Raw genomic sequence first — 13,575 nt, forward strand, 5'->3', positions numbered from 1 at the left:
AGAAAACCCCACATACAATATTAAATCAAGTTAACTGGTGACACAGTACAGTAACGTGAGCTATTTAAATTGGCTGATACATGGTTAAACCTCATTAGCTCTTACCAGTGTATCTCCGTGTGTACTTCGTCCACAGCAATCTCACCAATCGATCCCAAAACGTCCCAGTTAGAGAGGAAATGCTGTAAACATTTTCTTTGTAAATCTTTACAATCATTTCCCGAACAAACCAAGCTAGGCCTGCCTTGTTGCACGATCCAAAATTTTCTTGAAACTTTTTTCAGCGCGTTGCTTGCTAGTTTGAAGTTGTTTGCTGTTTCCCGAAGCAAACTGAGAACAGCAACGCACAGAGAGCAGAAGGTCAGCGACATCTGGCGTGGGAGCCACGTGCGGGATGCTATGGACAAAGTACACACGGCGATACACTGGTAAGAGCTAATGAGGTTTAACCATGTATCAGCTAATATACATAACTCACGTTACTGTATTGTGTCAACAGTGAACTTTATTTAATATTGTATGTGGGGTTTTCTTTTGCAGGGTGCAAATGTTCCACCAAAACAAGTTCCTTCCCGAGACTATTTTGCAGATTCACGTCACTGCATCTGGAGCTTAGCCCCACCCAAGAGGATTGTGATTGGTTTAAAGAAATGCAAACAACCCATAATGTTTTTTATTCCTATCCCAGAACGTATCTGTGGTGTAGACAGACCTTACTCCACAGCGTTGTGGAGATAGATCTGGCAATGCGAGACTACTCGTATTACTGTAAAAAACTGCAGATTTTTTTATTTACAGATTTTGCACTCCACTTAGTTACAGTAATATACAGTCAAGCCTGCTGTTCCTGTCCCATAGTAGGTAAAGTCCAAGGCCAGAGAGAAGAGTCACCTGTGAGGTGTGAAAATATCCAGGGCAGAGTTCATGTCCACTGTGTTTCCAAAGCGTCGGTGCTGAGGGTCCTGAACCACCTTCAGCTGCTTCTTACACTCTGGACTGGACCCGACACCTGAACCTAGACAGACAGGCAGACAGGCAGACAGGCAGACAGGCAGACAGGCAGACAGGCAGACAGACGGATGGACAGACGGACAGACAGACGGACAGACAGACAGACGGACAGACAGACGGAGAGACAGACAGACAGACAGACAGACGGACGGACAGACAGACAGACAGACAGACAGACAGACAGACAGACGGGTGTGCTAATTATAAGAAACTGCAATATATTTCACAAATGTTCACATTAGTCTCATCCACATTTTACAACAAAGCTAAATTTGGCAAGACTCTTACAGACTCATCAGTGGAATCATTTTGTAAATTATCAATTTTCCCTGTGTCCCCCTACCATGTGAGTGGACACTTATCTCAAGTTCATCTCAATGAAGACTACTACTACTACTACTACTATACTTTGACTTTAATTTAATTTAGAAAGGTGTGTGACTGAAGCATGTCCCTTGGTCATTGTTTTCTCACCAGCCTGCAGCCGCTGTTTGAACTGCTCCACAGCTTCATCCACACGGACCTGCAGGAACTCCCACAGCCTCAGCCTGGAGAACACCTGCTGCCACAGGACGCCCCGCAGGGCCACACACACACACACACACACACACACACACACACACACACACACACACACACACACACACACACACACACACACACACACACACACACACACACACACACATACACACACAGACATACGCACATGCACACACATATAGCATTAGGCCATATGTTTCTGCCAGAACATATTTGCTGTTGCCAATTAGTTCTACATGAAATAAATCTCCTAGTTTCATTGCACTGTGCGGATTTATTATCCAAGGGGTTATGGGAACAACATCAAAAACAAACAAATCTGGTTTCTGGTAAAAAAGATATAAGATTTGTGAAATGATGCATAGTGACACAGAAATCAACCCCGCTCTTATTGTATCATCATTTCTATCAGTCACACACCGATCACAGCCGTTCTCACATCAAGCCGATCCTTTTAAATGGGCCTCCCTCCTCACTGGTCCCTGCTACACTGACGCTGCTTCACTCACTGCTGCTGCTGGCAAAGCTTTGCCTCCACCTTCCTAGTTCAGAGTCCTAACATGATTCAAAGTTTAAAATAGTTTAAAAGTAGCTGTGCTTCTCCTTCTTATCGGGTCTGCAGCCTTCCAAACTGTTAGCTGGTTGGTTTGTGTACAGCAACCATAGCAACGCACAGAGCTGACAATAAGTCATAAACAGGCAAGAGGCCACAAACTGGTTGTAAACTGTGGTAAAAACCCAGATTGAGACACATATTCCAAATGCGCTGTATACATCTCCAAACAGTGAATAATACCGACATATCCCACACGTCTTAATCAGAAAATGCTAAATTTTGAAACAGGCCTTACTCGGAATATCGGGAATATACTATTTACATGACCTTTACGTATCAAATTCGGAATATTGTCATATTCAGAATAATAGTGGAATATTGGTGTGCATGTAAATGTGCACAGCCATCGGGGCCAAGCATAGCTGTATTTCCATAACGTTGCAATATATAGTTAAATCTGCCGAGAGAGTTCCTGACTGAAGTTATATAAGATGTTAAAATGTCCATGAGGTTTTAACATGACATTAACTTCGACACACAAGTACCCACAATTAAGAATGCATATGCTCACATTCATGTTCCATTCATCTTGAAAGAGTGCTGGTACTCCTTGTTCAGAAAATTTCCCATCAGCCACCTCACAGCTGAGATGCCACAGGGCTCTGTCTAGGAGCCACGCTGGTTTCAGATGAGGAGAGTTAACCAGGTTGTAACCACACTCAGGATGGAGGTGAATCCACCCACTGCTAACCGCTAGAGACAAGAGAAGAGAGGAGGAGACAAGGTAAGAGAAGAAAAAAGAAGAGCGTACAAATGAATTATCTTTTTGAAGATGGAGAGGGATTCTGCTGAAGGTAACTCGTTCCAGCACTGACAGAGCAGGAGAAGAGTTTGGATATCCTGCCCGCAGTGACAGGACAGCTAGTCATTGTAATTTGGCTGACTGTAGCAAGTGAGAAGGTGCATAAAGCCGAATGAAGGAATTCTGGCAGGTGGGGGCTTGGCTGCAGTACAGTAATATTATAGTAAGTCTCGCATTGCCAGACCTTCCACCACAGCGCTGCGAAGCAAGGTATGGCTAGTCCACACAGCATATCCGGGATGGCAGAAAAACGTGTCAAGACCAAGACTTTGAGGGGTTGAGACCAAGTCAAGATTAAGACCAAGGCAGGGCGAGACAGAGTCAAGACCGAGACAGCCAGAGCTTCTCCTGTCTCTCGCATTCACTTTCTTGGGAGTACGTGTTTAAGGGGGCGGGGAGAGTGGGTTAATGGTAAGAACATTCAACTTAGAATTGAGTCAAGTTATTGTTTGCATTTGAAGCAGGAAGTTTTACATCCAATCACAGTAACGATGTTGACACATAAAATCAGACAATGCGGAGGCAACTTGACCGGTCTGGAAATAAAATCCAGAGTCCTCTTCATCCGAGACCGAGACAAGACCAATAGAAATGCGGTCGATTTTGAGACCTTCAAAAAGTGACTGGTCTTAAGACCAATACCGATCTCAAGTACTTTAACACTGGTTGTGTGGCTCAGGTTCTATCTGTTTTGCAACACCAGGGAGTTGCTTGACATCCTTCCCAATCCTTTCCTTATTTTTATTTACAATCTATTCTATAATTATGTCATCCTGATTGGCTATACTGTAATTTTCTGTTTATCTATCAATTATCTATCAAAGAATGTACAAAATCACTGGAGTTCTCTTAAAAGTTTGTTTACTTGAGTCAGTTTACAGCACTTCAGCATAAGTACAGAAAATGACTGAAGGTTGTTTAATATTATTATATTATTATTTGTTCTTTTTAAAGGAGTTAGGAGTCAAGTTAGTTATTCGGTTCATGCAATCAGTAGCTTTTCTTCTTGTCTCTGGTCAGGCCCGGCATCTCCTCTACATTATGCACTCTGCCCTCAGGGATACATCCTGTGCTCTTTCCAGGGTCACTCAGCTTTCATGATTAACACATGAAAGACAGACATACTAAAACAGCAGTTCGGATGCAAATGATTTAACAAAGAAACTGAAGCAAAACCATTCTAAGCATAATTTTTCTAACAGGGGGTGTTTCCTTATGCAAATCAAGGGTCTTAGGACAGAGGGTGTTGTATGCTGTACATATTATAAAGCCCCTTGAGACAAATTTGTGATTTGTGATATATCGGGCTATATAAATGAAATTGCTTTGACTTGACTTTGACAGTTGAATTTGGAGTTGCTTGACAATACATTGATGATAACAATTCCGCGTCAGGGTAGGTTTTCTATGTAAAGTTAGCTGTCATGTCTTGACAAAGTGCACCCTGTTTCTATTAGCAGTCTATCTATGTATATGACCTTCAGCATGAATAGAGACGAAATGTCAATGAGGAAACTGAGACGGTGATGCAACAGCCACAGCTGCCTGCTGGAAAGGCCAACTGTGGTATGTTTCCACCGCAGCACTGCCACTATCCTTGTTAAAAATAAAACAAGATATGTTCACTCATCATACTGAGTCACTGCAGCAGATAAAAATAGGATACAGCACAGAAGAAAACAACAGTCACTTTATATCACATTGTACCACACACAAAGTGTGTTCAACCCTTGCAATAGTTCCTCAAACACAGCAATTATTAAAACAGTTCATTATAATTCTCAAATTCATAAAATCATATGGCCCAAATAAGGTTGTATATTAATTTGTTTACCCTAAGTAGTAGTAGTAGTTTAGTTTATTTTGAACAAATAATCATAATAAGAACATGTACAGTACAGGCCAAAAGTTTGGACACACCTTCTCGTTCAAATGCGTTTCCTTTTTATTTTCATGACTATTTACATTTTAGATTTTCACTGAAGGCATCAAAACTATGAATGAACACCTATGGAATTATGTACATAACAAAAAAGTGTGAAATAACTGAAAACATGTCTTATATTTTAGATTATTCAAAGTAGTCACCCTTTGCTTTTTTATTAATAAGGGAAAAAATTCCACTAATTAACCCTGACAAAGCACACCTGTGAAGTGGAAACCATTTCAGGTGAAATGTCATGAAGCTCATTGAGAGAACACCAAGGGTTTGCAGAGTTATCAAAAAAAGCAAAGGGTGGTCATAGTTTTGATGCTTTCAGTGATAATCTACAATGTAAATAGTCATGAAAATAAAGAAACACATTGAATGAGATGGTCTGTCCAAACTTTTGGCCTTTACTGTACATTTCAGAACAAGCAAGAAAAACCAACAAAAACAAAATACTCAGCAAACATATCTTTCAAAATGATTGTAAATGATTCAAATAAGGATTCCCATGTTCAAAAAAGAGAAAGAAAAAGTAAAAAAAAACCTTTCTGGTTCTACCTCTTTTTTCTACTTGTGTACTTGTATGCAAACAATTTAATTATTCACTTGTTTATATATGTATACATACACATACAGTACATGAATATATACCTACTGACACGCACATATACACATACATACCCATATACACACATGCATACACACATACTGTACATATACACATTTATTTTTTCTTTTTCAACTATCACCTACCCTTGTCCATGTTTCATCTGTCAGTTAAATCACCCCAAATAATAACCCATCCAAACTAGACATAATATATATATATATATATATATATATATATATATATATATATATATATATATATACCCCAAGAACAATATGGTGAGCACAATCACCTTAAGTCCTTCTCGTACTTTTAAGATAGTTACTGTAGGAGATGGGTAACTGACCAGCCTACTGATTATCTTAATCAGATTAAGTTCTTTTATTCATTACAATTTGGGTTCAGGAGTAATTGTTTAACTGAGACAGTAAACTGCTTTTGTGAATGCCTGTGAAACGGAACTACCTTTGAGTCAAAGTTGGATAAGGGCGGTGTATTTAGGGAAGTGTGTTTAAATATGAAGAAGGCCTTAGAATCTGTCAACCATTAAATAACACTGCTTAAACTTCATAAATATTGTACATATCTGCAATAAGCTTCTCCAATTCTCCACATTCGAACGGTTTCAAACCGTCTGCCTCAACTCAAAAAGACCAGTCTGGACATAAGGTGAGACTAGAAAGCAAATGCACAGTATGGAGCTCCCTAAACATTTGTTGTTACAAATTGCCAGAGACTCAACTGTTATCCAAAAATCAAATCACTACCATGAATCAAAACTACTGTATATAATCAGTATAATCATGGAACAACTATGAGACAATGGGCCCCTGGGCACAGAAAACTCTCTGATTTCAGCTTCTTAAATGGGAATATTTTCCAGTTTTTCATTCCTCTCTGACACTAAGCTGAAGATCTTTGAGTTGTGGACAAGACATTTGAGGCTTGGGCGTTGGGAAACACTAATCGACATGTTTCACCATTTTCTGGCATTTTACAGACCAAACAACTAATTGATTAATCAAGAAAATAATTTTGCCCTTGTCCCCCTGTACTTGTATAAAGCGTCTTTGGATTTTTATGAAATTAGGTATATTAATCTAAGTCATTTTTACATTGGTTGCTACAACAATCTCTTAATGCTTTGGCTTGTAAAACAGTGATACCAGGTTTAGCTCACAATACATCCAAAGTAGGCTAAGTTACCATTAGCAACACTGTAAATGCCTGCCTATCTCCAGCCTGTCCTCGGCATTTACGCTGTGGAGATGGACGCTGCATCCCTCTGAGGAAGGTGTGTGATGAAGTAAAAGACTGCTTAGATGGACGAGATGAGGCTAAATGCTGTAAGTCTGTTGCCTGAAGACACTATTGTAGATACAAAAGGGCTGTTCACTTGACCCACACAGTCTTTTATTCTTAACAGTTAATCTGAAAGACATGACCTTTGTGCTACACTCAGATTTGTATGCGTTTGTGTGTTTCTATGTGCATATTTTGCACATATGTGTAAAACATGTAGCATCCTGCAGGCCAGGTGAAGTGCTGTGTAGGAATGGCCAGTGTAAGCCTCAAAGCAGCCAGTGTGTGAGCCAGAGCAGCTGTGCAGACAGCAGTGAAGAGGGTGCCTGTGGTGAGTAGACTGTCACCGTCCCAACACATGCATGTGCTTGTTCGTAGTTTGATGATTAAAACATATGTGTTTGTTTCCAACAGGTAAATGTTACCACGTGTGTCCCAACAATGTCTGTTTGCCAAAGTCTTCAGTGTGTGATGGTGTTATTGACTGCAAAGACCGCAGCGATGAACTCAACTGTACCAGAGCGTGTGAGTTTTCATGACATCAGACAACACTGGTTACACTGACTGATCAATTTAAGTGTATTTTATTGCAATATGTTGTATTTATAAGTACATTTCTCTTTATTTTAAGTGCAATTTGTTTCACACTGCCTAATGATGTCATTCCTTCTCTTTAGAACTTAAAGGCTGCTCCTCATCCTCATACAAATGTGCCAACGGAAAGTGTCTAAGTAAGGTTAACCCTGAGTGTGATGGAGTCAAAGACTGCGTAGACGGCTCTGATGAACTGCGCTGTGGTAAATTCTCACTCACAAAACTCAACCTTATACTCCTGTAATTGTGACTAAAAACTGAAAATGCTCAAAATTTCTATCATGATTTTTGTCTCCTCCTCTGTCTCCCTGTGTGTCCCAGGCTGTGGCACCAGGCCCAGGAAGCGTACTAAGATAGTGGGTGGCTCTGATGCTGTGGCTGGGTCGTGGCCATGGCAGGTCAGCCTCCAGATGGATCGCTACGACCACGTATGTGGAGCCACACTGGTAGTTGGTGGTGAGTTCCCAGTTTACCCACACTACCCCATTTGGGCTTTCCAGGTCTGTCCAGAGTTTTCCCCCACCCCCTGATCCAACTCACCACCAGATGGTAATCGGTTGACAGCTCCGCCCCTCTCTCTTCACCAGTGTCCAAAACATACGGCATTAGATCAGATGATACAATTATAAAATCATCATTGGCCTTCGGCCTACACTTATGAGCATCCCTATGTTCGAACATGGTGTTCGTTCTAGACAATCCATGACTAGCACAGAAGTCCAACAACAAACAACCACTCTGGTTTAGATCAGGGAGGCCGTTCCTCCCAATCACTCCTCTCCAGGTGTCTCCATCATTGCCCACATGCGTTGAAGTCTCCCAGCAGAACTATGGAGTCCCCGACTGGAGCTCCATGCAGGACTCCATTCAAGGTCTCCAAGAATTCTGAATACTCTGAGCTTTTGTTTGGTGCATATGCACAAACAACAGTCAGAGTTTTTAGCTGCGCTCAGCCGGGGGTTTGTGAGTATCCCCACACCCCCCTGGCGCCTCACACCCTGGGCAACTCTGGAGAAGAAAATAGTCCAACCCCTATTCAGGAGTATGGTTCCAGAACCAAGACTGTGCATTGAGGTAAGCCCCACCAGATCTAATTGGTAGTGCTCCACCTCCCGCACAAGTTTCGGCTCCTTCCCCCACAGAGAGGTGACATTCCATGTCCCCAGAGCCAGCCTTTGCCGCCCGGGTCACACTACCACTTTTGTCCAAAGCAGTCCCTACAATAAATATAAACGCAAACTGAAAGTTACATATAGCCACTTTAATCAACAATGAAAATAATTGTTAGTTGCAGCCCTAAAAGCCCACTCTCCTCCTATACAGGAGCAAGATATCCAGTATGAAAAGGGAAACAAAACGACTCCAAACGACACAGCTGTCATTCAGTAATCTAACTGCAACATTACCTGTGTGATTATAGACCACATCACTGATGCAGACCATGTTCCAGTCTTTCCTCAGCGTCTCCACCAGATTACCGACATCTCCCCAGGTATAGTGCTTCCCCTCAGGCGAGAAGTCAGGGTTTAACTCCAGCTGATCAGCCATGGAGTAGCACACACCAAGCTTCTGCAGCGGGGTGAAGTGGATCATGTTGTAACCTACACAGAACAGAGCCAAGAGAGTGTTTATTTGTGTGTGTATATATTATATATAATAGTAACATTTTAGATATAGCTTAAAGTCATGGGTTAATGTCACTGGGTTGGATAGGTCAGTCATATGGCAGAGGCACCTGCCAGAGCTCATACAAACAAAGCACAGTAAAAAGTTCCATAAGAGATCAATGCACGGAAAGATAAATTAGATAGGTTAATCTGTCCCTGGGGGCAGATCTTACACCATTAGTAAAGTTTGATTGACAAATTTTGGGCAAATCATTTGGGAGAGAAATCACTGCAACTGAGAAGCCCCGTGGTGAGGAGCAGAGAGTAACAACGGTGCTTTTCAGGTGTTGCGCTAATCACTCCGCCAAAGTAGCAGTTCTTCGCCTTCTGAGAATATAGTTCCCAGTATGTATACGATTAGAAGATGGCTGTGTCTCATGTGACTTTGTTATTTGTACACGCTGTGACTATACAAATCAACATGTAAATAGGAAAATGTTGGCGTTATTTTGTCACTTATTGGGAGTAGTAGGCTAGTTGAAGCCGGTTACCGCCAGGATCTGTGCTAGGCTAGGCTAGTGGTGGGTGCGTCAGACAGAGTTACGACACACACGGAGATGAGAAGGGTATGTATGGACTTATCTAACTCTGGGGGATACGGTGAATAAGACAAAGTCCCAATAAGTCGCCGTGTTCCTTTAAGGTCTGTAGATTGCACAGATTTTTTTTTTAAGTCAATAGGGTTAAATCTGTAGGAGTTTGTTAAAGTATGACTCCTAGAAATGGCTTAAACTGAACTGTAAACTCAGAGTGGCTGACTTCCTGTTGAGTTTAGGGTACACCCCCAATAGGATTTTTAGTATGTGTCAATGTTACATATGCGTACCAATTTCCTTTTGTGTATGTGAAATTTTAAAGAGGGGGCTTCAACTTTTAACATTTGTAAGGGGTGCTATTAAGCCATTTTGTCATACCCGAGCAAAAAAAGAGAGTTTTCGCTAGTTCGGATGCATGTGCAAATATTGATGAGTTTTCATGCAACTTAAGCCCCTTAGAAATGGGATTCATTGGAGAGAATAATAATAAACACAGCCGTTTCAATTGTGCTCACTGCTGGTCAACAATATATTAAATATATTGACAAAATATCCAAACATCTGAATCGTAAATGTAAAATACTTGTATTGAAACGTTTGTTTGTTTGCTGGTCCACTTACCAGTCTCCTTTGCGACCCTGACCCTGTCAAGCCATTTGTCCAATGGGCCGAGGCACTTGGCCAAGTATGTTTGGCTGCAGATGCAGTCCAGTGGAAGGATGACATTATTGGCTCCCACCCTTAGCACTGGATCTACTATAATGTAACCTCCACCCACTTTCTCTTTATCCCTGTCAAACAGAAAAAAATAAACACTCACAATTGACACATATCAGTTTAATGCATGAACACCAAATGGATTGGACATGCATGTGAAAGAAGTAAAGAAGTAGCTCTAAATGATTCAATCAATTTAGAGTCAATTTACCAGGCACTGTAGTCCATTTATTGCTCTTGCACTTGTTTGTTAATTTCCATGTTCCGAAGCTTCCGAGCAACAGTAAACACAACACCACAGGAGAGTGTATCACGCACAGATCTCTGATGCACAAGTTGTTCCCTCGTACACACGTAAGCACAGTCTGTTTAAACCGTAGCATCACTGATGCACATGTTAAATATAAACCAATGGGTTACTGCTGCTGTTCACTACATCTGGACTGATGGTTTTCAGTGTAACAGTCTGGAGGGTGATCTGTTTCACTCAAATAACAAGGTCACATGAGACACAGCCATCTTCTAACTGTATATAAACTGGGAACTATATTCTCAGAAAGGCGAAGCCCTGCTACTTCTGCTACTTGGGCGGAGTGATTTGTTTGCAGCACCTGAGAAGCCCCGAGCAGAGAGTAGCAGTGCTTTGCCTTTCTGAGAATATAGTTCCCAGTATGTACACGGTTAGAAGATGGCTGTGTCTCATGTGACCTTGTTATTTGTACACGCTGTGACTAGACAAATCACAACACGTAAATAGGAACATGTTGGTGTTATTTTGTCACTTATTGGGAGCAGTAGGCTAGAGGGAACCGGTTACCTCCAGGATCTGTGCTAGGCTAAGCTAGCGGTAGGTGCATCAGACAGAGTTACAACACGCACGGAGATGAGAAAGGTATGTATGGACTTATCTAACTCTGGGGGATATGTTGAATAAGACAAAGTCCCAATAAGTCGGCGTGTTCCTTTAATGCTTTGGCTCATACCACAGTGACAGTGATACCAGGTTTAGCTCACGATACCTCCAAAGTAAGCTAAGTTACCGTATGCAACACTTGAAATGCAACGATGCATCTGTAACGTTTAAAAAACACTACCAGTTTTGTCCAAAGAATCAACACAAACTGAAAGCTATATATAGCCACTTTAAAGGTGCTCTAAGCAATGTTGGGTGATGGCACTTCTTGTTGACGTTTGAAGTATTTTCAAACAAAACGAGGCTAGCCCCTCCCCCTAACCCTAACCCTTAGAGCACCTTTAAGTAAATAAGTAATAAAGGGAAGTGACAGTAATAACAGAAGAACTTAACAGTAGTAATACAATATACACTAATTATGGAATATATAAAAATGCAGTAGTGGTGACAAAGCAACTTACCCACAGGAGAAGTAGTACTGGTAGGATCCAGCCACCACTAGGTCCAGGATGCAGTATTTATCACAGTCATCCTCCCGGCTGTTTGGGTAGACCCAGTCCAAAGGACGGAACTTTAGGCGATCAAACTTGTGGCCTTTTGCAGGGTAGTTGGTGTAGACCTGGACTTCCGTACCCTGGAGGGTAGGGCCAAGACGGAACTGCAACTCAAAGCCTGAAGACAGCAGGAGAAATGAGGACTACCAGAATACACTGTTAACCGATGGTGCACCTGTTTACAATAAGGGTTCTTTTAAATGAGGAATTAATTCAATTTGAATGCAGCATTGGGTATGAGATTAACCATATAACCATTCCTTTCCTTATTTATGTTAAATCTAAAATAAAGAGCCTTGCTCCCTGTGAAGCTTACTGACTGAATAACAGGTTGAAAAGATGAATTAATCTTTTCAATCAGATAGCCTTGCAATGAAAAGACCAGACTGGAAAAAAGTGCCCAGTTGCAGGACCACACTTTGAAAGGTTAAACATGTAAAATATGGTGAGTGTGTTGTATTATTTAGGTTTAGTACAGTTGCATTGTACTTCTGGCTGAAAATATAGCAGTGCTATATATTTGTGGTGTAGTGTGTTCAGCACATGCTTTGCTTTAAGTGCATAGTAGTCCTACCTTGTTCCAGACGGAACAGAGCTCGCTCCAGTCTCTCCATGGCAATGAGCAGCAGCAGCAGCAGGCCTGTGCTTGGTCAGCTGGCCTCTGGCCTGTCCTGTTCTATTTAGGCTGGAGAGAGAGACGACACTGACGTAGCCTGGTAACATGAGACAGCTCTGCACACTTTATGGAGGACCTCGTCTGCCAAACCATTGATACATAATAAAAAGTAAATTGATTTTTTTGTTACTAAAACTGCCTTCCCATGAACAAGCCTTTATGTTTACAGCTGGAATAACCTGCACTGTTAGAAAAGTCCATAGACATACGGGCCAATATACTGCGTAAATATGAAGGAATTTACTGGAATGATTTTTCATAGGTGTTTTTCTGAATTTAGAATTTTTGGATTAACAGAAATGTCCATTAGAAGTACAGAGCATTTACTGTAAATCTGTAGAATTTTCCTTTTTTGGATTAATATAAATGTCCATACATGTCAAATATGTAAATGAAGACACTCATCAGCAGTAGGTAGTAGTTATTCTAGACTTAAAGCTATACTGCGTAGTTTCTGTCGCCCCCATGAGGAATTCTAAGTAATGACAACAACAATGCATTGGCCTGCCTCCCTCTATTTTGATTATATGATAGATTAATCTGACGACTATGAAGAGAAGCGGGGAAGTGGGGGTCCTGGGCCTTGTTAATGAAGATGACTGCAGAGGGGAAGAAACAGTTTTTATGTCGAGAGGTTTTGGTCCTGATGGACCGCAGCCTCCTGACGGCAGTGTAGAAGTGCACCATCATCTTCGACAGGTTGAACTTCTTCAGCTGGCGCAGGATGTACAGCCTCTGCTGTGCTTTTGTTGATGAGGGAGCTGATGTTCAGCGCCCATAATTTCATAATCATAATACATGTTTTAAAAAATTGCAGTACAGTATAGACAAATGCATATGAGTCAAATAGAGGCAAATGCATGAAGAGATAAAGTAAAAGAAAATAACAAAATATATGAACACACACAAGGTATTTACTCCCTAAGGTATAATATTGAAGAGTTTGCATAAAGCAATAGTTTTGTTCACAGTCATTTGCTATTACAGGTTTTTAGATATGATAGCGTTTGAAAATGCTTATATCTGTTTGATTGAATGTAAGAATTTCATTTTATGAAGGTCAAATTTGGCTAGAATCATAGGCTTAGATTTAGAAGAGGTGCA

At 41.2% G+C, this 13,575-nt stretch overlaps 1 protein-coding gene across 2 annotated transcripts in view; it reads right to left on the reverse strand.

Moving 5' to 3' along the window:
- LOC114549238 (glycogen debranching enzyme) overlaps positions 1-12,452 on the reverse strand; it is a 49,971-nt gene extending 37,519 nt beyond the window's left edge. For both annotated transcript variants that reach the window (XM_028569469.1, XM_028569468.1), the window contains exons 1-7: positions 12,370-12,452; positions 11,703-11,913; positions 10,233-10,402; positions 8,815-9,009; positions 2,682-2,863; positions 1,486-1,597; positions 892-1,015 (exon numbers count right to left, since the gene is read on the reverse strand). In XM_028569469.1, coding sequence (XP_028425270.1) covers positions 892-1,015; positions 1,486-1,597; positions 2,682-2,863; positions 8,815-9,009; positions 10,233-10,402; positions 11,703-11,913; positions 12,370-12,409 — 1,034 coding nt within the window. In that variant the 5' untranslated portion in view covers positions 12,410-12,452. The remainder of the gene's footprint in view (positions 1-891; positions 1,016-1,485; positions 1,598-2,681; positions 2,864-8,814; positions 9,010-10,232; positions 10,403-11,702; positions 11,914-12,369) is intronic.
- Between the last annotated feature and the right edge of the window lie 1,123 nt (positions 12,453-13,575).

This window comes from Perca flavescens, chromosome 22 (assembly GCF_004354835.1).
Source record: "Perca flavescens isolate YP-PL-M2 chromosome 22, PFLA_1.0, whole genome shotgun sequence".
Taxonomy (NCBI): Eukaryota; Metazoa; Chordata; class Actinopteri; order Perciformes; family Percidae; genus Perca; species Perca flavescens.